The 23,246-nt window shown below is 44.5% G+C and overlaps 1 protein-coding gene across 11 annotated transcripts in view; it reads left to right on the top strand.

Annotated features, from left to right (window-relative positions):
• Positions 1 to 23,246, top strand: part of SEMA6D (semaphorin 6D) — a 107,327-nt gene that overhangs the window by 46,042 nt on the left and 38,039 nt on the right. For all 11 annotated transcript variants that reach the window (XM_063926068.1, XM_063926066.1, XM_063926067.1 and 8 more), the window contains 6 exons: positions 7,992 to 8,146; positions 9,692 to 9,803; positions 21,323 to 21,383; positions 21,499 to 21,561; positions 21,655 to 21,756; positions 22,595 to 22,685. In XM_063926068.1, the coding sequence (XP_063782138.1) occupies positions 8,038 to 8,146; positions 9,692 to 9,803; positions 21,323 to 21,383; positions 21,499 to 21,561; positions 21,655 to 21,756; positions 22,595 to 22,685 (538 nt within the window). In that variant the 5' untranslated portion in view covers positions 7,992 to 8,037. The remainder of the gene's footprint in view (positions 1 to 7,991; positions 8,147 to 9,691; positions 9,804 to 21,322; positions 21,384 to 21,498; positions 21,562 to 21,654; positions 21,757 to 22,594; positions 22,686 to 23,246) is intronic.

Genomic DNA, 23,246 nt, shown 5'->3' with positions numbered 1-23,246 from the left:
ACAGGTATTCCGCCAGGTCATGAGACCTTCAGGCGATAACTGTGGATGTTCTGGTAACACCGTGGGTGTACCAGTCTGTGTATGTGTTCCCTCCTCTGTTTCTCATAACCAGGGTATTGAGAATTATAAGACATAGAGGAGTATGAACTATACTAGTGGCTCCGGATTGGCCAAGAGGGACTTGGTACCCGGAACTTCAAGAAATGCTCACAGAGGACTAAGGGCCTGGGGAGCTAAGAAGGGACTTGATTCAGCAAGTACCATGTCTATTCCAAGACTTACCGCGGCTGCGTTTGACGGCATGGCGGTTGAATGCCGGATCCTGAGGGGAAAAGGCATTCCATAAGAGGTCATACCTACCCTGGTCAAAGCCAGGAAGGAGGTGACCGCACAACGTCATCACCACATGTGGTGAAAATATGTTGCGTGGGTGAGGCCAGGAAGGCTCCACGACGGAAATTCAACTAGGTCGATTTCTACACTTCCTGAAAACAGGAGTGTTTTGGACCTCAAATTGGGGTTCATTAACATTTAAATTTCGGCCCTGTAGATTTTCTTCCAGAAAGAATTGACTTCAGTTCCTGAAGTCCAGATTGTAAAGGATGTATTGCATATACAGCTTTTTTGTGCCCCTAGGGGCACCGTGAGATCTCAACATAGTGTTGGGATTTCTTAAAATCATATTGGTTTGAACCGCTCAAATCTGTGGATTTGAAATATCTCACATGGAAAGTGACCATGCTGTTGACAAATATCTCACATGGGAAGTGACCATGTTGTTAGCCCTGGCCTCGGCCAGGCGATTGTCAGAATGGGCGGCTTTGTCTTACAAAAGCCCATATTAAAATTTTCCATTTGAACAGGACAGAACTGGGACTCGTCTCCAGTTTCTTCATGAAGGGGTGTCAGCGTTTTCACCTGAAACAACCTCTTGTGGTGCCTGCGGCTACTAGGGACTTGGAGGACTCCAAGTTACTAGACGTGGTCAGGGCCCTAAAAATATATATATATATATATATATAGTTAGGACGGCTGGAGTCAGAAAGTCTGACTTGCTGTTTATACTGTATACACCCAACAAGCTGGGTGCTCATGCTTCTAAGCAGTCTATTGCACGCTGGATTTGTAGTACAATTCAGCTTGCACATTCTGTGGCAGGCCTGCCACAGACGAAATATGTAGATGCCCATTCCACAAGGAAGGTGGGCTCATCCTGGGCGGCTGCCCGAGGAGTCTCGGCATTACAACTTTGCCGAGCAGCTACGTGGTCAGGGGAGAACACGTTTGTAAAATTTTACAAATTTTGATACTCTGGCTAAGGAGGACCTGGAGTTCTCTCATTCGGTGCTGCAGAGTCATCCGCACTCTCCCGCCCGTTTGGGAGCTTTGGTATAATCCCCATGGTCCTGACGGAGTCCCCAGCATCCACTAGGACGTTAGAGAAAATAAGAATTTACTTACCGATAATTCTATTTCTCGTAGTCCGTAGTGGATGCTGGGCGCCCATCCCAAGTGCGGATTGTCTGCAATGCTTGTACATAGTTATTGTTACAAAAATCGGGTTATTACTATTGTTGTGAGCCATCTTTTCGGAGGCTACTTCGTTTTGTTATCATACTGTTAACTGGGTTCAGATCACAAGTTGTACGGTGTGATTGGTGTGGCTGGTATGAGTCTTACCCGGGATTCAAGATCCTTCCTTATTGTGTACGCTCGTCCGGGCACAGTACCTAACTGAGGCTTGGAGGAGGGTCATAGGGGGAGGAGCCAGTACACACCATGTGACCTAAAAAGCTTTTTAGATGTGCCCTGTCTCCTGCGGAGCCCGCTATTCCCCATGGTCCTGACGGAGTCCCCAGCATCCACTACGGACTACGAGAAATAGAATTATCGGTAAGTAAATTCTTATTTTTTTACAGCTTATTATTCCTATTACATCTGAATATATATATATATATATATATATATAGAGAGAGAGAGAGAGAGAGAGACTAAACATATTAATACATACAAAGTACACTCATAGATATATGAAATTGAAAATAAGAACAAGTTAATGTTAAGCATTAGTCTTAATTATTATAATTAAACAAATCTCAATAGTAATACTAACTGGAAAATGCAAAAGCACTTGTCAGAGAAACACACACACACACACACACACACACACACACACACACACACACACACACACGGAGGAGTTAAGCTTAAGCACTGGGCGTGTCACTGGCATTAAACATTTTGAATAAAAACAAATTTTAGTATAATACTTTATTTTTTTTAATAAGTCACTGCACCACTGCAAATGAGTGGTTTAAACCTGCCAACCCATAAGGCAGTGGTTCCCAAACTGTGTGCTTTGGCTCCATGAAGTGCCTCGTGACACTTGCAGAGGTGCCTTGGATTGGTGGTCAAGAACCAATTCAAATTATTTATGGTCAATATAATAAGCAAAACTAGTGCTGGTGGCTGTCAGTCATACAATATGGGGACAAACAGAAGCAAATCTTGTCCCTCACCACACAATTGAGCCTAAGGATGACATATAAATACAATTTACCTAAATTAATATTTCTTTCTAAATTTCTCAATAAGAAATTTTTGGTCTAGGGGTGCCGTGAAAAAAATTCTGATACTCTAGGGCGCCGTGATTCAAAAAAGTTTGGAAACCACTGCCATAAGGCATTCTCTTTGCACGGTATCCGGACTCCAGGTCGACAACAAAAAGGTCGACACACCTTAGGTCGACGTCAATTGGTCGACACACCTTAGGTTGACATGGACAAAAGGTCGACAGGAACAAGGTCGACATGGAAAAAGGCCGACATGAGTTTTTCACAATTTTTTTCTTTTTTGGAACCTTTTCATACTTAACGATCCACGTGGACTACGATTGGAACGGTAATCTATGCCGAGCGGAGCGAAGGCACCATGCCCGAAGCATGGCGAGCGAAGCGAGCCATGCGCGGGGACGCGGTGCACTAATTGGGGTTCCCGGTCACTCTACGAAGAAAACGACACCAAAAAAACATAAAAAACTCATGTCGACCTTGTTCCTGTTGACCTTTTTCCATGTCGACCTAAGGTGTGTCGACCAATTGGCGTCGACCTAAGGTGTGTCGACCTTTTTGTTGACGACCTGGAGTCCCAGACCCCTTTGCACAGGATGTATAGTCTAAGAGGGTATCCAATTAGCCCCGATGCCATTTCCGAAGAACAAAGCGAGCGGTTATCACGATTAATGACTGATGGTCATTATCACTGTTTCCACTTAGAGGCCGTTTTGATCAGCCGAAATTGGACCCGCGATTGCATGAAAAATCATGGGATCGGTGATCCCATGTGTTATTGTGGCTCTGGCAGGCCACTTCTCGTGAATTATGCTTCGGGTGCCTGAGGCACCCAAAACATAATCCCTGATAAGTGCCGGCATCAGGGATAAGAGCGCTCCACATCAGGGCAAATTGGATAGCCCTCGGCGATACAATTACCCTGGGTAATTGGATGCCCCCCTAAGCCTGAAGTAATACATTTCTATGCTGGGCTATAACAATATTTCAAGTTGTATGTGTTGTTTGGGCCAGTAGATGATGTGTATAATTAATTCATATTTCTTTACCTGACCACGAGCTTGTGTTAATTCAAGACTATAGGAAAGCACCGGTTGCAATAACAGAATAAATAGAAAATATGTAACTGTTTCAAATATAACTAAAGTCTTGTACAGCCATCTGTAGCACCTCTTCTTTCTGAGTTGTAGGATTATCCACGGCAGAAGTTCTGTGCTACATAAAGTTTACCATGTATACTGTAAGATTGGTAGATTACACACATATATGAAACAGTAACAAGAAAAGAGGAGACCTGACTATCAAATACTTGGTATATTTACTTAAGCTTTTATGCAGCTTTGCCAGCAGAATTGATATCGGCAGCAGTAATATTAAATGCAAACCATGCGTGTTGTACAATTAATATTACTGCCGTTTTTAAATTCTACCGCCTAAACCGCCGGCAATCTAGTTTTGTAAATATACCCCTTGGGCTCAATTGATGTATTTGCTTTAAGTTAATGCTACTATCTTCTGGGATTCATAAAACACTGCTGCAGTCACGTTCCATTTCAGATCACTTTTGTATTTGTATTTTGTAGCGTCTGTCCTAACAGGTTAATTTCTATACACAGCAATCCTATCACCCATGCATATGTAATATCTTACCATCAATATATCATAGAACTGCACAAGGGTTCACTAAGGAAACTGCAACCTCTGTGTTTCTTATACTGTAGGCCTGTTCATCCAATGATTACACCAAGGGGTATATGCAATTTCGGGCGAATTCCGGCAATTTTTCGCCCGTTTTTAAATTCGACACAATTCGACCGTCGAATTCCGGCCGGCGGGTGCCGGAATTCGACATATTCAATAAAAAACGGATTCGACAGTCCCGCTGTCGAAAAACGGACCAATTGACGGATTTTGAATCGACTTTTCAGATGGTACAAAAAACGGTAAAAAAAAACGAAAAAAAAATTGCGTGGGGTCCCCCCTCCTAAGCATAACCAGCCTCGGGCTCTTTGAGCTGGTCCTGGTTGCCAAAATACGGGGAAAAAAATGACAGGGGATCCCCCGGATTTTAACAACCAGCACCGGGCTCTGCGCCTGGTCCTGGTGCAAAAAATACGGGGGACAAAAAGAGTAGGGGTCCCCCGTATTTTTTGTACCAGCACCGGGCTCCACTAGCTGGACAGATAATGCCACAGCCGGGGGACACTTTTATACTGCTCCCTGCGGCCGTGGCATTAAATACCCAACTAGTCACCCCTGGCCGGGGTACCCTGGAGGAGTGGGGACCCCTTCAATCAAGGGGTCCCCCTCCAGCCACCCAAGGGCCAGGGCTGAAGCCCGAGGCTGTCCTCCCCATCCAAGGGCTGCGGATGGGGGGCTGATAGCCATGTGTAAAAATGAAAGAATATTGTTTTTTTGCAGAAGAACTACAAGTCCCAGCAAGCCTCCCCCGCAAGCTGGTACTTGGAGAACCACAAGTACCAGCATGCGGGGGGGAAACGGGCCCGCTGGTACCTGTAGTTCTACTGCAAAAAAAAATACCCAAATAAAAACAGGACACACACACCGTGAAAATACAACTTTATTTCACACATGCCGACACATACATACCTATGTTGACACGCCGACTGCCACGTCTCCAATGTCGACGAATTTGGGGTACCTGAAAATAAACTTAATACTCACCTAAATCCAGTGTCCTGTGATATTTGTAATCCACGTACTTGGCAAAACAAAAAAACGCATTTACCCGATCCACACGGACTGAAAGGGGTCCCATGTTTACACATGGGACCCCTTTCCCCAAATGCAGAGACCCCCCGTGACTGCTGTCACAGAAGGTCCCTTCAGCCAATCAGGGAGCGCCACGTCGTGGCACTCCACTGATTGGCTGTATGCGCGTCAGAGCTGTCAGACGCGCATAGAAAGCCCCCTCCATTATCTTCAATGGTGGGAACTTTGCGGTCAGCGGTGAGGTCACCCGCGGTCAGCGGCTGACCGCGGGTAACCGCACCGTTGACCGCAAAGTTCCCACCATTGAAACTAATGGAGGTGCTGTGCGATGCGCTGTCTACCAGCTCAGAAGCGCATAGGGAATCAGGAGAGTGCCAGGACGTGGCGCTCCCTGATTGCCTGAAGGGACCCTCTGTGACAGGAGTCACAGGGGGTGTCAGCATTCGGGGAAAGGGGTCCCATGTGTAAACATGGGACCCCTTTCAGTCCGTGTGGATCGGGTAAATGCGTTTTTTTATTTTGCCAAGTACGTGGATTACAAATATCACTGGACACTGGATTTAGGTGAGTATAATTTTATTTTCAGGTACACCCCGTGGATTCTACTTGGACAAGTGGACCGAACGTCGTGTCAACATAGGTAAGTATGTGTGTGTGTCGACATGTATGTAATAAAATTGTACTTTCAAGGTGTGCGTGTCCTGTTTTTATTTGGGTATTTTTTTGCAGTAGAACTACAGGTACCAGCGGGCCAGTTTCCCCCCCCCGCATGCTGGTACTTGTGGTTCTCCAAGTACCAGCTTGCGGGGGAGGCTTGCTGGGACTTGTAGTTCTTCTGCAAAAAAACAATATTCTTTCATTTTACTCAAGGCTATCAGCCCCCCATCCGCAGCCCTTGGATGGGGGGGACAGCCTCGGGCTTCACCCCTGGCCCTTGGGTGGCAGGGGGGGGGACCCCTTGATTTAAGGGGTCCCCACTCCTCCAGGGTACCCCGGCCAGGGGTGACTAGTTGGGTATTTAATGCCACGGCCGCAGGGAGCGGTATAAAAGTGTCCCCCGGCTGTGGCATTATCTGTCCAGCTAGTGGAGCCCGGTGCTGGTACAAAAAATACGGGGGACCCCTACTCTTTTTGTCTCCCGTATTTTTTGCACCAGGACCAGGCGCAGAGCCCGGTGCTGGTTGTTAAAATACGGGGGATCCCCTGTCATCCCCCCCCCCCCGTATTTTGGCAACCAGGACCGGCTCAAAGAGCCCGAGGCTGGTTATGCTTAGGAGGGGGGACCCCACGCAATTTTTTTTTCGGGTTTCTAACCCATTCCAGAAAAAAAAAAATATATATATATAAATAATACTTGTGCCTCCTAAATAGACAAACCAAGTACCTAATCCCTTCTAATATAAATAGATATGCTCATTGCAATAAAAAAAAACAAAACAAAAAAAACATGTTTTTAAAATTTTTTATTACATTCCGCCAGCAAAGTGAGGCGGATTGAAAATGACGAATTTACTGTCAAAAAGCACTGTTGTCGAATTTATATTCTTCAATTGAATATACTTTTGTCGAAAAGCCGCATTTGTACCATAGCAGAAATGTCGAATTTGTCAAATGTCGAATTTCAAAAAGTCGAATTTGAAAAGTCCGTTTTTTTGACGAAAAGTACTGTTATTGCATTGTCGAAAAAAAATTTTGGGCGAAAAAGTCCAGTTTTTCGACATTTTCGGGAATTCGACCGCAATTGCATATACCCCCAAACGTCTTTGCAGTTTTATCTTCAGTGCGTACAATTTTAATCATTACAGTCTTAACTTGAATGTTTTTATTTCATATGTGCATTCAGTTACTGAGTGAGAGTGGTGTAAAATTTGTCTGCACAAGTACATTTTCAGTTTTGATTAACACAAAACAGCAATACATAAGTTTAAAAGAAAGCAAAATAATTGTAATAGAAGGGGAAGTATAATGTCTTGTGTTGACTTGCAGCAGCCAGGGAACTCATTCAAAAGTTGTTCACTAAATGCTGCCATTTTTCTACGATACCCTATAGTCAGTGACCTTCCTTAGTCAATAAAGTGCCCTACTAGCAGTGATCAAAATATTTGCAGGACTTATGGTTACTAGTTTACATACTGTGATTATATGCAGCACAACATCAGCTGCTTAACATATATAGCAGCTTCCAGTCAACAAGATCATGGAAATCTTTTGTAGTTCAACATACATTTATATAATTTTTCTCTTACAAGGAGTTTTAAAATAAGATGTTTAAATTTGGGACTAAAAGCTTTATCCTATTATCCCCATCATTTTCTCCCAATGCCGGCACTTATTTGGGATTATGCTTTGGGTGACTCAGGCACCCAAAGTATAATACGTGATAAATGGCCGCCGGAGCCGCGATAACACATGGGATCGGGGACTTATCCCTGAACCCATGGGTTTTTGTGCAATCGTGAATCCAATTTCTGACGATCAAAACAGCCTCTAATTGGATACCGCCATAATGACCATCGGCATTGAGGCTAATAGGATACCGCCCCTAGGATATTATTCTTAGCAGTATTTAAGATCTTTTTATAAAATTGAATGTGAGTATGATGTGGAGGCAGAACATGACATGCATTAAATAGAAATAAATTAGTATGCAATTATAGTTTATGGTTTTGTGTTTTGTTTTTGTTCCAGGTGAAATCTATTTTCAGAACGTGGAGAGTGATCCAATTTGTGAACCATGAGGCTCTGTCTGCTTCATGCTGGCATGGTGCTCCTAACACTAACATTGGTCTATGCAGTTAGCTTTCCCGAAGATGATGAGCCCATCAACATCGTAGATTACCATTGTAAGTACATATTCACTTATCTTCAAGTGAACACACAGGAGATAGGCGATTTTTTGGGCTGAACTTGAGAAGGTAGCTTGTGTGGGCAACCTATATGTGGGCCATACAGCTACGGCCCCGTTCTGCCGATCTGAACGATGGGCATCGATAATCAGCCATCTGATGGTGGATCGGAGGAAATAGGGACGTTAAAAATACCAGCCTCATCGATCCTAACCATTTTTTAGTCAGAATTGGCAAGACGGAGGAAATCCAACATGTTGGATTTTTCAAATCCCCCGACCCCAGAGTTGGAAGTACGGGGAATTACCCTGATCTCTGCCTGATGTATGGGTCCCATTACATTATTTTACTGTGCTGTAGTCCGCTACATTTCTTCTAGAGCCTGAATAAAATACTTGCTTATGTGACTCTCTCAAATGAGCACAGGTTAATAGCTGTCAACATAATACTTTTCAGCTGAGGCATCTAATGCGATAGTGGTCTGAGCAGACGTGGGATCTTTATTAGAAATGTATGTATATTAAGTTAGATAAGTGTATTTTTTTAATAATCTTTTTCAGTGTTTATAAAATGAGAGTCTACCATGATCTACCATGAAGAAAAAGGGGAATTGTCTTGTGCAGTTGGTCAATACTAAAATATATGGACATGTTCAGGGACAAATCTATTAACTCTTGGGACTACCCCTGGAAAGTAGCGACATCTGCCAGCTGTAAAACGGTCTGAACAGTAATGAATGTACCTATTCTCTAATGAAGACATTCATAAAACCTAAACTGTTGGCGACACCCAAGGAGAGATTGGAGATTTACCTGTTGTCTATACACTGCACTTCAAGTCCCAGTAATGCTATTAGTCTCCTATGAATTATTAGTCTAAATTCTCACTAATATCAGTTAGCCCACAAAAGGCTATCTGCTTGACAGCCCTGCCTATCACCTATATGCAGAGTGCCCCAGTAATGGCCGCAATGGGGGCGTAGCTATACCCCTTTGTGAATTGCAGGATTCTCTGCAGAATCTTAACCAGCAAAAAAGGTGTGTGGCCATAGCATATTTGGGTCAAGGCTACACCTCACTGGCAGGACTCCAGACAGGTGCGGGTATTTTGTAGACCCTATCGGCACCCCTGGTGAAAGATACAGAATAAGGGAGCAGACTGAGTGAATGGGCAGGAAATATTGCCAAGGCAGAGCTAGCTTGTAGAGACACAATTACCCTGCCCATACAGAAGAGAGAATTTGTGAGCTACTTCCTTTCCCGGACATCAGTGCTAATCTTGCCGTATGTGAGTGCACAGCTTCATATAAGTGCACCTTATGGTTATTTAAAGCAGATCTTTTGAAAGACTACACATAATTTAAAAGGGCTGCAAGTCACATTTGCTGACATTGGTCATATTTTCTTCATTTATATTCAAGACGATGCAACAGGGATTTGCTTTAAACCCTTCTACACCTAGTGTATACAGCTAATCAATTCTGTGCATTGATTCTTTGGCTGTGTAATTCAGAATGATGGTGTATCCTATTTTAACTTGCAGATTCAAGGCAATATCCAGTATTTAGAGGACGCCCTTCAGGCAATGAATCACAGCACAGCTTGGACTTTCAACTGATGTTAAAAATTCGAGACACACTTTATGTTGCTGGAAGGTAATATTCTTTTAATCTGTTTACTTAAATTTGACTTTTATTTTTGTTGTTGTGCTTTCAGTCTTAAAATACTCTAATACTATTTAGTAAATAAAACATGTAATCTCTGTTAGAGCTATGTGTTTCAAGCTTAGAAGGTAATGGAACAGCAATAACGACCTACTGAGTTGCACTGAGCCACTGTGTGGCACAGCTTAGCTTTCTGATGCATTATCTCCTAGTAAGAGTCCTGTTCTGAGTTCTGTTACTGGGGGTTCTGGTATTGTGCTGCATCACATGCTTCTGTTGGGCCTGGTATTGTGCTGCATCACATGCTTCTGTTGGGCCTGGTATTGTGCTGCATCACATGCTTCTGTTGGGCCTGGTATTGTGCTGCATCACATGCTTCTGTTGTTGCATGTCAGCCTAGCTAGTGCAATAATAATACACCTTGTAACCTGTAACTTGTAACCTACAGCTTGCTAACATATTACAGGTTGAGTATCCCATATCCAGATATTCCGAAATACGGAATATTCCGAAATACAGACTTTTTTGAGTGAGAGTGAAATAATGAAACCTTTGTTTCTCTAACGTCCTAGTGGATGCTGGGAACTCCGTAAGGACCATGGGGAATAGCGGGCTCCGAAGGAGGCTGGGCACTCTAGAAAGATCTTAGACTACCTGGTGTGCACTGGCTCCTCCCACTATGACCCTCCTCCAAGCCTCAGTTAGATTTCGTGCCCGGCCGAGGTTGGATGCACACTAGGGGCTCTCCTGAGCTCTTAGAAAGTAATAGTCTTAGATTTTTTTATTTTCAGTGAGACCTGCTGGCAACAGGCTCACTGCAGCGAGGGACTAAGGGGAGAAGAAGCGAACTCGCCTGCTTGCAGCCGGATTGGGCTTCTTAGGCTACTGGACACCATTAGCTCCAGAGGGATCGACCGCAGGCCCAGCCTTGATGTTCGGTCCCGGAGCCGCGCCGCCGTCCCCCTTACAGAGCCAGAAGCAAGAAGATGGTCCGGAAAATCGGCGGCATGAAGACTCTGTCTTCACCAAGGTAGCGCACAGCACTGCAGCTGTGCGCCATTGCTCCTCTCACACACTTCACACTTCGGTCACTGAGGGTGCAGGGCGCTGGGGGGGGCGCCCTGAGGCAGCAATAAAAACACCTTGGCTGGCTAAAATACCTCAATATATGGCCCCAGGGGCTATATATGAGGTAAATACCCCTGCCAGAATTCCATAAAAAACGGGAGAATAGGCCGCGAAAAAGGGGCGGAGCCTATCTCCTCAGCACACTGGCGCCATTTTCCCTCACAGCTCCGCTGGAAGGAAGCTCCCTAGCTCTCCCCTGCAGTCTACAAAGGGTTAATAAAGAGAGGGGGGGGACTAAATTTAGGCGCAGTATACATTATATATAAAAAGCTATAGGGGACATAACTCAGTTAGTCCCTGCATTATATAGCGCTCTGGTGTGTGCTGGCATACTCTCACTCTGTCCCCCCAAAGGGCTTTTGTGGGTCCTGTCCTCGTTTAGAGCATTCCCTGTGTGTCTGCGGTGTGTCGGTACGGCTGTGTCGACATGTTGAATGAGGAGGCTTATATGGTGACGGAACAGAGGCCGATATATGTGATGTCGCCCCCTGTGGGGCCGACACCAGAGTGGATAGATAGGTAAAAGGTATTAACCGACAGTGTCAACTCCTTACATAAAAGGGTGGATGACGTAACAGCTGTGGGACAGCCGGCTTCGCAGCCCGCGCCTGCCCAGGCGTCTCAAAGGCCATCAGGGGCTCAAAAACGCCCGCTCTCTCAGATGGCAGACACAGATGTCGACACGGAGTCTGACTCCAGTGTCGACAAGGTGGAGACATATACACAATCCACTAGGAACATCCGTGACTTGATCCCGGCAATAAAAAATGTGTTATACATTTCTGACTTTAACCCAAGCACCTCTAAAAATGGGTTTTAGGTTTGGGGAGAAAAAACAGGCAGTGTTTTGTTCCCCCATCAGATGAATAAATGAAGTGTGTGAAAAGCGTGGGTTCCCCCGTTAAGAAACTGGTAATTTATAAAAAGTTACTGATGGCGTACCCTTTCCCGCCAGGAGGATAAGTTACGCTGGGAGATATCCCCTAGGGTGGATAAGGCGCTCACACGTTTGTCAAAAAAGGTGGCACTGCCGTCTTAGGATACGGCCACTTTAATAGGTACCTGTTGATAAAAAACAGGAGGCTATCCTGAAGTCTGTATTTACACACTCAGGTACTAGACTGAGACCTGCAGATAGTGCTGCTGCAGCGTGGTCGGTGACCCTGTCAAACAGGGATACTAGTTGGCAAACATAAAAACATATTAAAGACGTTGTCTTATATATTGGGGATGCACAGAGGGATATTTTGCCGGCTGGCATCCAAAATAAATGTAATGTCCCTTCTGTCAGGAGGGTATTAGAGACCTGTCACTGGACAGGTGATGCTGACTTAAAAAGCGCATAGAGAGCCTTATAAGGGTGAGGAATTATTTGGGGATGGTCTCTGGGACCTCGTATCCACAGCAACTGCTGGGAAGAAATAATTTTACCTCAGGTTTCCTCACAGACAAAGGTACAGTCCTTTCGGCTTCAGAAAAGCAAGCGGGTCAAATGGCGCTTCCTTTCTGTACAGAGACAAGGGTAGAGGGAAAAAGCTGCACCAGTCAGCCTGTTCCCAGAATCAAGATTCTTCCCCCGCCTCCTGTGAGTACACACCATGACGCGGGTGCTCCACAGGTGTAGCCAGGTACGGTGGGGGGCCGTCTCAAAAATTTCAGCAATTAGTGGGCTCGCTCACAGGTGGATCCCTGTTTCTTTCAAGTAGTATTTCAGGGGTACAAGCTGGAATTCGAGATGTCTCCCCCCAGCCGTTTCCTAAAATATGCCTTGCTGACAACTCCCTCAGGCAGGGAGGCTGTGCTAGAGGCAATTAATAAGCGGTATTCCCAGCAGGTAATACTCAAGGTGCCCCTACTTCAACAAGGACGGGGTTACTATTCCACACGGGTTGGGGTACCGAAACCGCATGGTTCGGTGTGACCCATTTTATATTTAAAATCCTTGAACATAAAAAAATTCAAGTTCAAGATGGAATCGCTCAGGGCGGTTATTGCAAGCCTGGACGAGGGGGATTACATGGTATCCCGGGACATCAAGGATGCTTACCTGCATGTCCCCATTTACCATCCTCGCCAGAAGTACCTCAGATTTGTGGTACAGGATTACCATTACCAAGTCCAGACACTGCCGTTTGGACTGTACATGGCACCGAGGGTGTTTTATCAAGGTAATGGCCGAAATGATGATACTCCTTCGAAAAAAGGGAGTTGTAATTGTCCCGTACTTGGACAATCTCGTTATAAGGGCGAGGTCCAAGGAGCAGTTGGTAGTCGGGGTAGCACTATTTTGGAAAGTGCTACAACAGCATAGTTGGATTCTAAACAGTCCAAAGTCACAGCTGGTTCCTATGACACGTCTACTGTTCCTGGGGATGGTTCTGGACATAAACCAGAAATAGTGTTTCTCCCGGAGGAGAAAGCCAAGGAGTTGTCATCTCTAGTCAGAGACCTCCTGAAACCAAAATAGGTAGCGGTGCATCATTGCACGCGAGTCCTGGGAAAAATGGTAGCTTCCTACAAAGCAATCCCATTAGGCAGGTTCCATACAAGAACTTTTCAGAGGGACCTGTTGGACAAGTGGTCCGGATCGCATCTTCCGATGCATAGGCTGATAACCCTGTCTCCAAGGACCAGGGTATCTCTACTGTGGTGGCTGCAGAGTGCCCATCTTCAAGAGGGCCGCAGGTTCGGCATACAGGACTAGGTCCTAGTGACCATGGATTCCAGCCTTTGAGGCTGGGGGGCAGTCACACAGGGAAGAAACTTCCAGGGACTTTGGTCAAGTCAGGTTATTTCCCTACACATAAATATTCTGGATCTGAGGGCCATTTACAATGCCCTGAGGCCAGCAAGGCCTCTGCTTCAAAACCAGCCGGTACTGATCCAATCAGACAACATCACGGCAGTCGCCCATGTAAACCAACAGGGCGGCACAAGAAGCAGGATGGCGATGGCAGAAGCCACAAGGATTCTCCGATAGGCGGAAAATCATGTGTTAGCACTGTCAGCAGTGTTCATTCCCGGAGTGGACAACTGGGAAGCAGATCTTCTCAACAGACACGACCTCCACCCGGGAGAATGGGGACTTCCTCCAGAAGTCTTCCAATAGGATTGTACACCATTGGGAAAGGCCACAGGTGGACATGATGGCGTCCCGCCTCAACAAAAAGCTATAAAAGATATTGCACCAGGTCAAGGGACCCTCAGGCGATAGCTATGGACGCTCTGGTAACACCGTGGGTGTACCAGTCGGTTTATGTGTTCTCCCCTCTGCCTCTCATACCCAAGGTACTGAGAATAATAAGAAGGCGAGGAGTAAGAACGATACTCGTGGATGGCCAAGAAGAGCTTGGTACCCAGAACTTCAAGAATTTATATCAGAGGACCCATGGCCTCTGCCACTCAGACAGGACCTGCGGCAGCAGGGGCCCTGTCTGTTCCAAGACTTACCGCGGCTGCGTTTGACGGCATGGCGGTTGAACGCCGGATCCTGAAGGAAAAGGGCATTCCGGAGGAAGTCATTCCTACGCTTACTAAAGCCAGGAAAGAGGTTACAGCAACTCATTATCACCGCATATGGCGAAAATATGTTGCATGGTGTGAGGCCGAAAGGGCCCCAACAGAGGAATTTCAACTAGGTCGATTTCTGCATTTCCTGCAAGCAGGAGTTAATATGGGCCTAAAACTAGGCTCCATTAAAGTACAGATCTCGGCTCTGTCGATTTTCTTTCAAAAAGAACTAGCTTCAGTACCTGAAGTTCAGATATATATAAAAGGAGTGCTGCATAGTCAGCCCCCGTTTGTGCCTCCTGTGGCACCTTGGGATCTCAACGTGGTGTTGAGTTTCTTAAAATCACATTGGTTTGAACCACTAAAAACCGTGGATCTGAAATATCTCACGTGGAAGGTGGTTATGTTATTGGCCTTGGCTTCTGCCAGGCGAGTATCAGAATTGGCGGCTTTGTCTTGTAAAAGCCCTTATTTGATTTTCCATATGGATAGGGCAGAATTGAGGACTCGTCCCCAGTTTCTCCCAAAGGTGGTGTCAGCGTTTCACCTGAACCAGCCTATTGTGGTGCCTGCGGCTACTAGGGACTTGGAGGACTCCAAGTTGCTAGACGTTGTCAGGGCACTGAAAATATGTTTCCAGAACGGCTAGAGTCAGAAAATCTGACTCGCTGTTTATCCTATATGCACCTAACAAGCTGGGTGCTCCTGCTTCTAAGCAGACTATTGCTCGTTGGATTTGTAGTACAATTCAGCTTGCACATACTGTGGCAGGCCTGCCACAGCCAAAATCTGTCAATGCCCATTCCACAAGGAAGGTGGGCTCATCTTGGGCGGCTGCCCGAGGGGTCTCGGCTTTACAACTTTGCCGAGCAGCTACTTGGTCAGGGGCAAACACGTTTGCAAAATTCTACAAATTTGATACCCTGGCTGAGGAGGACCTGGAGTTCTCTCATTCGGTGCTGCAGAGTCATCCGCACTCTCCCGCCCGTTTGGGAGCTTTGGTATAATCCCCATGGTCCTTACGGAGTTCCCAGCATCCACTAGGACGTTAGAGAAAATAAGAATTTACTCACCGGTAATTCTATTTCTCGTAGTCCGTAGTGGATGCTGGGCGCCCATCCCAAGTGCGGTTTATCTGCATTACTTGTACATAGTTATTGTTAACTAAATCGGGTTATTGTTGAGCCATCTGTTGAGAGGCTCTATTGTTTCATACTGTTAACTGTGTTTCATATCACGAGTTGTACGGTGTGATTGGTGTGGCTGGTATGAGTCTTACCCGGGATTCAAAATCCTTCCTTATTGTGTACGCTCGTCCGGGCACAGTACCTAACTGAGGCTTGGAGGAGGGTCATAGTGGGAGGAGCCAGTGCACACCAGGTAGTCTAAGATCTTTCTAGAGTGCCCAGCCTCCTTCGGAGCCCGCTATTCCCCATGGTCCTTACGGAGTTCCCAGCATCCACTACGGACTACGAGAAATAGAATTACCGGTGAGTAAATTCTTATTTTTTTGATGGCTCAATGTACACAAACTTTGTTTATTACACAAAGTTATTAAAAACATTGTATTAAATGACCTTCAGGCTGTGTGTATAAGGTGTATATGAAACATAAATGAGTTGTGTGAATGTACACACACTTTGTTTAATGCACAAAGTTGTAAAAAAATATTGGCTAAAATTACCTTCAGGCTGTGTGTGTAAGGTGTATATAAAACATAAATGTATTCTGTGCTTAGACTTGGGTCCTATCGCCATGATATCTCATTATGGTATGCAATTATTCCAAAATACGGAAAAATCCGATATCCAAAATACCTCTGGTCCCAAGCATTTTGGATAAGGGATACTCAACCTGTACTACACAATAGAGTATTCCTTATGCTGTTACTTTTCTTACTTAATTTTTATTGAAGACTTGTAAATGACACACCACACAAATCAAGAATAATTACGGAATAAAATCAGCCACATACACAAAAAACAGACAATTAACTTTCCATATATACAGTCATAGATTACTAACGGAAGGGATGACAAAGAAGACGGGGATTGCAACCTGTGAACGGGTCGAATGCGTGTAGATTACAGTCAAGGTTTCTATAACCATAAAATGAAATGTGTGGTGAAATACAGAACTAGGAATTGGCATGGAAACATCATATTACTATAGTTTTCTTCAGGTTTTCATTTAGTGCCAATATCAGGCACAGTTCTCAATTTGAGGTTTGGGCACATTACCACCAGACCACCATGTATTGCCCTGCTAAAAAGTACAATATTCTGTTCATGTAGGAGAAGGGTAATAAGATCCCAGTTACATTTGTAGATCTGTAGATCTGTCTGTTAAATTTGTCACTGGCTAATGTGTTTTACATTTCAATGAATGAGAAGTGATTTTTTTTGTATTATTATTAGTTTCATATTTCTTCATGAGCATACACAATGTAACAGAGATATGTATGTTTCTTTTTGGCCAAACTTGGTCCTCAGGATCCCTAACAGTTCCTGTTTTCCAGACCACATGTGGATCTTTTAAAATGTGTTATGGTGGGTACACACTAGAGCGACGAGTATTCGGTTCGACATCGGAACGAATCCCCGTCAGCCCTAAATTGTGTGTACACACTGGGGCGATGCTAATGAAGGTCGGAACAAACATGTTCCGTTCTCCATAAGCTTAATACAGGACGCTAGCGACAATGCTTGGTTCTATGTGCAGCACATAGAACCAAGCGTCCATCGCTAGCGGCCGTGGGAGCGCGCAATCCCCCATACACAATGAGCAATGTAGGCAAAATGTCGTTATGAAATGGCATTTTGTGCCGACATCGCTCTAGTGTTTACACAGTTTTAGTAATGAATGTACCTGTGCATCAACGCAATGGTCTGGAAAACATGAACTGTTATGGGGTCTCATTTTTTTTAAGGGGGCAATCACTTACAAGACCTTTTAAGTGTTTGCCCCCTTAAAAAAAAAAGTCTGAGATCGTCCGGCATCCCGCACCTCCGACGATTTCGGAATCCATTACATCCCACCGATGACATATACCAAGAGCTTTTCTCTTTTAGGGGATATGTATCAAAGCCTTGGAAAGAGAAAAGTGGAGACACCAATCAGATTCTGACATTTATCATCTTTGAATTTAAAGTTAGATACTAATTTGTTGCTTTGGGCTATACACCATACCGCTCACTGTGAGTCTCTGTGTATGTACTATACACCATACCACTCACTGTAAGTCGCTGTTTATGTACTATACACCATACCGCTCACTGTGAGTCTCTGTGTATGTACTATACACCATACCGCTCACTGTGAGTCTCTGTGTATGAACTATACACCATACCACTCACTGTGAGTCGCTGTGTATGAACTATACACCATACCGCTCACTGTGAGTCGCTGTGTATGAACTATACCTCTCACTGTGAGTCGCTGTGTATGTACTATACACCATACCACTCACTGTAAGTCGCTGTGTATGAACTATACACCATACCGCTCACTGTGAGTCTCTGTGTATGAACTATACACCATACCGCTCACTGTGAGTCGCTGTGTATGAACTATACACCATACCGCTCACTGTGAGTCGCTGTGTATGAACTATACACCATACCGCTCACTGTGAGTCGCTGTGTATGAACTATACCTCTCACTGTGAGTCTCTGTGTATGTACTATACACCATACCGCTCACTGTGAGTCTCTGTGTATGTACTATACACCATACCGCTCACTGTGAGTCTCTGTGTATGTACTATACACCATACCACTCACTGTAAGTCGCTGTGTATGAACTATACACCATACCGCTCACTGTGAGTCTCTGTGTATGTACTATACACCATACCACTCACTGTAAGTCGCTGTGTATGAACTATACACCATACCGCTCACTGTGAGTCTCTGTGTATGTACTATACACCATACCACTCACTGTGAGTCTCTGTGTATGTACTATACACCATACCGCTCACTGTGAGTCGCTGTGTATGAACTATACACCATACCGCTCACTGTGAGTCGCTGTGTATGAACTATACACCATACCGCTCACTGTGAGTCGCTGTGTATGAACTATACACCATACCGCTCACTGTGAGTCGCTGTGTATGAACTATACACCATACCGCTCACTGTGAGTCGCTGTGTATGAACTATACACCATACCGCTCACTGTGAGTCGCTGTGTATGAACTAAACCTCTCACTGTGAGTCGCTGTGTATGTACTATACACCATACCTCTCACTGTGAGTAGCTGTGTATGTACTATACACCATACATTCGCTATGAGTACATAGTTACATAGTCAGTGAGGTTGAAAAGAGGCAAAATGTCCATTGGGTTCAACTTGTATTCTGTGTTAATCTGTTTATATTATAATGCGCCTGCTGGAGTAATGGTGTAGTACCAGTTGACACCTATGAATCTCACCACTCCCAGATAATTTAATGTCAGTATGTTAAATGCTATAGCCCTGGATACATTTTCCAGTTAGAAATTTGTCCAATCCGTTTTTAAATGCATTTACAGAGTCCGCCATTATTACCTTCTCCGGCAGGGAGTTCCAAATCTTAATTGCCCTTACCGTGAAGAACCCTTTCCTACGTTGTGTACGGAATTTTCTCTCCTCTAGCCTCAGCGAGGGCCCACGTGTCCTATACAGAGTTCTTTTAATGAACAAATCCGCTGCTAGCTCTTTGTAATTACTCTTTACATATTTGAAGATATTAATAATGTCTCCTCTTAGTTGCCTCTTTTCTAGTGTATACATATTTAACCTAGTAAGCCTTTCCTCGCATTCCAGTGTTTCTAACCCTTTAATCAATTTAGTACCTCGCCTTTGAACTCTTTCTAGTTCCCCGATATCTTTTTTATAATACGGTGCCCAGAACTGAACACAATATTCCAGGTGCGGACGTACCAATGATTTGTACAGCGGCAGGATTACATCCTCGTACCTTGTCTCAATGCCCCATTTAATGCACGCAAGCACTTTACTTGCCTTATTTGCTGCAATTTGACCTTGTGTACTGTTATTAAACCTATTATCTATGAGCACCCCCAAATCTTTTTCCACAAGTTACCCCTATATTTTCCTCATCTAGAGTGTAGGATGCAAGCATGTCCTCACTATACTGCTCACTCTGAGTCGCTGAGTATGTACTGCACACCATAATGCTCACTGTGAGTAGCTGGGTATGTACTATACACCATACCGCTCACTGTGAGTCGCTGAGTATATACTGTACACCATACTGCTCACTGTGAGTTGCTGCTGAGTATGTACTATACACCATATCACTCACTGTGAGTCTCTGAGTATGTACTGTACACCATACTGCTCACTGTGAATCGCTGGGTATGTACTATACACCATACCACTCACTGTGAGTCTCTGAGTATGTACTGTACACCATACTGCTCACTGTGAATCGCTGGGTATGTACTATACACCATACCACTCACTGTGAGTCTCTGAGTATGTACTGTACACCATACTGCTCACTGCGAATCGCTGTGTATGTACTTTACCCCATACCACTCACTGTGAGTCTCTGAGTATGTACTGTACACCATACTGCTCACTGTGAGTCACTGCTGAGTATGTAATATACACCATACCACTCACTGTGAGTCTCTGAGTATGTACTGTACACCATACTGCTCACTGTGAGTCACTGCTGAGTATGTAATATACACCATACCACTCACTGTGAGCAGCTGAGCATGTCCTTTTCACCATACTACTCACCAGGGATGGACTAGAGTTCTAAAATAGCCCTGGTATTCTACTCTGCTCGCACGACAAGGGACAGTGTCCTCATCTCATGTGGGCATGATCACATCTTATGGGGGTGTGCCATGAGTCACGGTGGCCTGGCTGTGCAGCACACCCCTATCTCTGTATGCAGGTCAGCCCCGTCTCTGTGCAGAGCTGCTCGGCTAGGCTTTTAGGCTCGGTGTCGACAGGTTCTATTCCCACTCTATGGGTGTCGTGGACACCCACGAGTGGGAACAGTCCCTGTTAGTCAGCATGCCGACTGTCGGGATGTTCAGGTGGTAGGATGAAGGTGTAGGTATTATGACCGCCAGTCACATAACTACATCACTTCTGGCCAGTCCACTCACCTACTGTGAGTAGCTGAGCATGCACTTCTCATTATACTGCATGGAACTGTAATTGTCTTTCTTAGATCTCATTGGCCCGGATTTATTAAGCCTTGAAGAGTGATAAATAGCACGGTGATAAAGTACCAACTAATCAGCTCCTAACTTCAATGTCACAGGCTGTGTTTGAAAAATGACAACTAGGAGCTGGTTGGTTGGTACTTTACCACCATGCCATTTATCACATTCCAAGGCTTGATAAATCTGGGCCATTGTGAGAAATGTTTCAGACCTGGATGGCAGGCCTGGCAATATGCTTTTGTTTCCTGCAAATCTCATGATTAGGTCTCATTTCTTAGCAAAGAAAATTTCCCAGTAATGCAGAATGATTACTCTTTACTTATAAAGAAATGTTATCACCTTAAGAAATAAGATTCATGAATCTCTAGTGGAGCATACATTTGTGCAACAATAGCTCGCTAGAACATGCATACCCAGCTCAGGACCACAAAGAGAATGAGAGTTAGATTGCTCCATCACAAGTAGACACAAATGAAAGTGATACTTTTACTTCACAGGGAAAAACTGTAACCCAGCGTTAACCATCTTCACTCAGAGAAACTTTAGTAGGATTGCAGATCGTTTGTATTGTCTGACAAGGGACCTGAAAGTATAATTACAATGCTATGCATGAATAAATATAATGCCAGCACTTTCTCCATTTCCTGAAGTGGCTCTGTCTTTTTCTCCTACAGAGATCAGGTTTATGCCGTAAATTTAAACGAGGTGCACAAGACTGAAGTGACACCAAGCAGAGTAAGTGAAAGTAATACAGGAGCTGCCATCAAAAAGCTGCATTGACTTTTAAAAGCTAAAGAAAGAAAATGGCATTCAGAGTACATTTTATAGTTTGCTTATTTTGTTTATTCAGAAGCTGACATGGAGATCAGGTCAAGCCGACCGGAAGAATTGTGCGATGAAAGGAAAACGCAAGGTATGTTTTGGACTAACCTCTTGAAGTATCAAAAGATACTGTTGATGGGGTAAATATTGTAACTTCTAATGTTACATGTATTTGTTATTTCAGGATGAATGCCATAACTACATCAAGGTTTTTGTTCCAAGAAATGATGAGATGGTTTTTGTCTGTGGCACGAATGCTTACAATCCCATGTGTAGATATTACAGGGTAAGTGAGGCATCTTAGCACTTATGTCTCGGGCGCACATCACTTCACATGTGATCTAGGAACATGTCCAAGCAAACAATGACAGTTCCACATAGAGTTTTAACAGAACACAAATTGGGTCAAGGTAGTGTTGGTGTAAGAACTGGAAACTTAATGGTGGTGTTATGGTGGTCATTACGAGTTGTTCGCTAGCTGCTTTCGGCCGCTGTGCAGCGATCAGGCTAAAAAATGGCACTTCTGCGCATGCGTATGCGGCGCAATGCGCACGCGCGGCATACTATTACAGTGAACGATGTAGTTTCACACAGGGTCTAGCGAAGCTTTTCAGTCGCACTGCTGACCGCAGAGTGATTGACGTGAAGTAGACATTTCTGGGTGTCAACTGACCGTTTTCAGGGAGTGTTCGAAAAATCGCAGGCGTGGCTGGTCGAACGCAGGCGTGTTCATGACGTCCAAACAGGAACTGAACAGTCTGAAGTGATCGCAAGCGCTGAGTAGGTCTGAAGCTGCACAATTTTTTTTTATAGCCGCTGTGCGATCCTTTCGTTCGCACTTCTGCTAAGCTAAAATACACTCCCAGAGGGCGGCGGCTTAGCGTTTGCATGGCTGCTAAAAACTGCTAGCGAGCGATCAACTCGGAATGACCACCTATATCTTCACATGGGTCGGTGTTCATAGTTCCAGTGGGATGGTGGAACAACCTCTTTATGCAGGTGCACCTCTTGTAAAATAGGTTGTTACAGTGCAGTAATCTATGTTGTATCATTAAACTCTGTAGATTAAGCTAACAATCAGTAGGCTAGTCTCAAGTCATCCTTTTTATCTTCATCTTTTGCAGTTAAGTTCTTTAGAATATGATGGGGAAGAAATTAGTGGCTTGGCAAGGTGCCCATTTGATGCTAGACAGACCAACGTTGCTCTCTTTGCTGGTAAGAACATTTGCTGTATGTTTTTATAAGGCTATTTGATTTATCATTGCCAGGAGCAGAAATAAAAGAACAGCCATGTACTTATGTAAACTCCTTACATACCAACTGGCTAGCCATGTCATTAGAGTCTCGGAGTATAAACAGTAAAGTGCCAGTTAGATTGTTTTTCAGAAATGTTCTTTAGATTTACATAATTTTTTTCAAATCATTAATCTGTGTGTCTTTGTAATGTTATATGTTAGTAAATAATTAAAACCACTGTATGAAAACACCAAGTTCATGCCAAAGATTTCAGCTTATTGCTGACTGTGTGGTAGGAAGGTTGACATCTATGTATAATAACATATAACAGAACTGAACAGCAGCTTGGTATTCCAGAGCGTGCTGGAGAATGTGACAGACTGCTCCTCTTCCCAAGAAATTCTATAGCAGATGAGGGAAATACGGGATCTGTGCAAAAGGCACGTAGGGTTCCCAAATCATTTCTGGTTAACAGAAGTGGCCTGCTCTCACTATATTACACTGTTCTGTTCTTCTATTTTCTATACTGGCTCTTTTTTA

This window comes from Pseudophryne corroboree, chromosome 6 (genome assembly GCF_028390025.1).
Source record: "Pseudophryne corroboree isolate aPseCor3 chromosome 6, aPseCor3.hap2, whole genome shotgun sequence".
NCBI classification, from domain to species: Eukaryota; Metazoa; Chordata; class Amphibia; order Anura; family Myobatrachidae; genus Pseudophryne; species Pseudophryne corroboree.
This window is presented reverse-complemented; position numbering and strand designations above follow the sequence as displayed.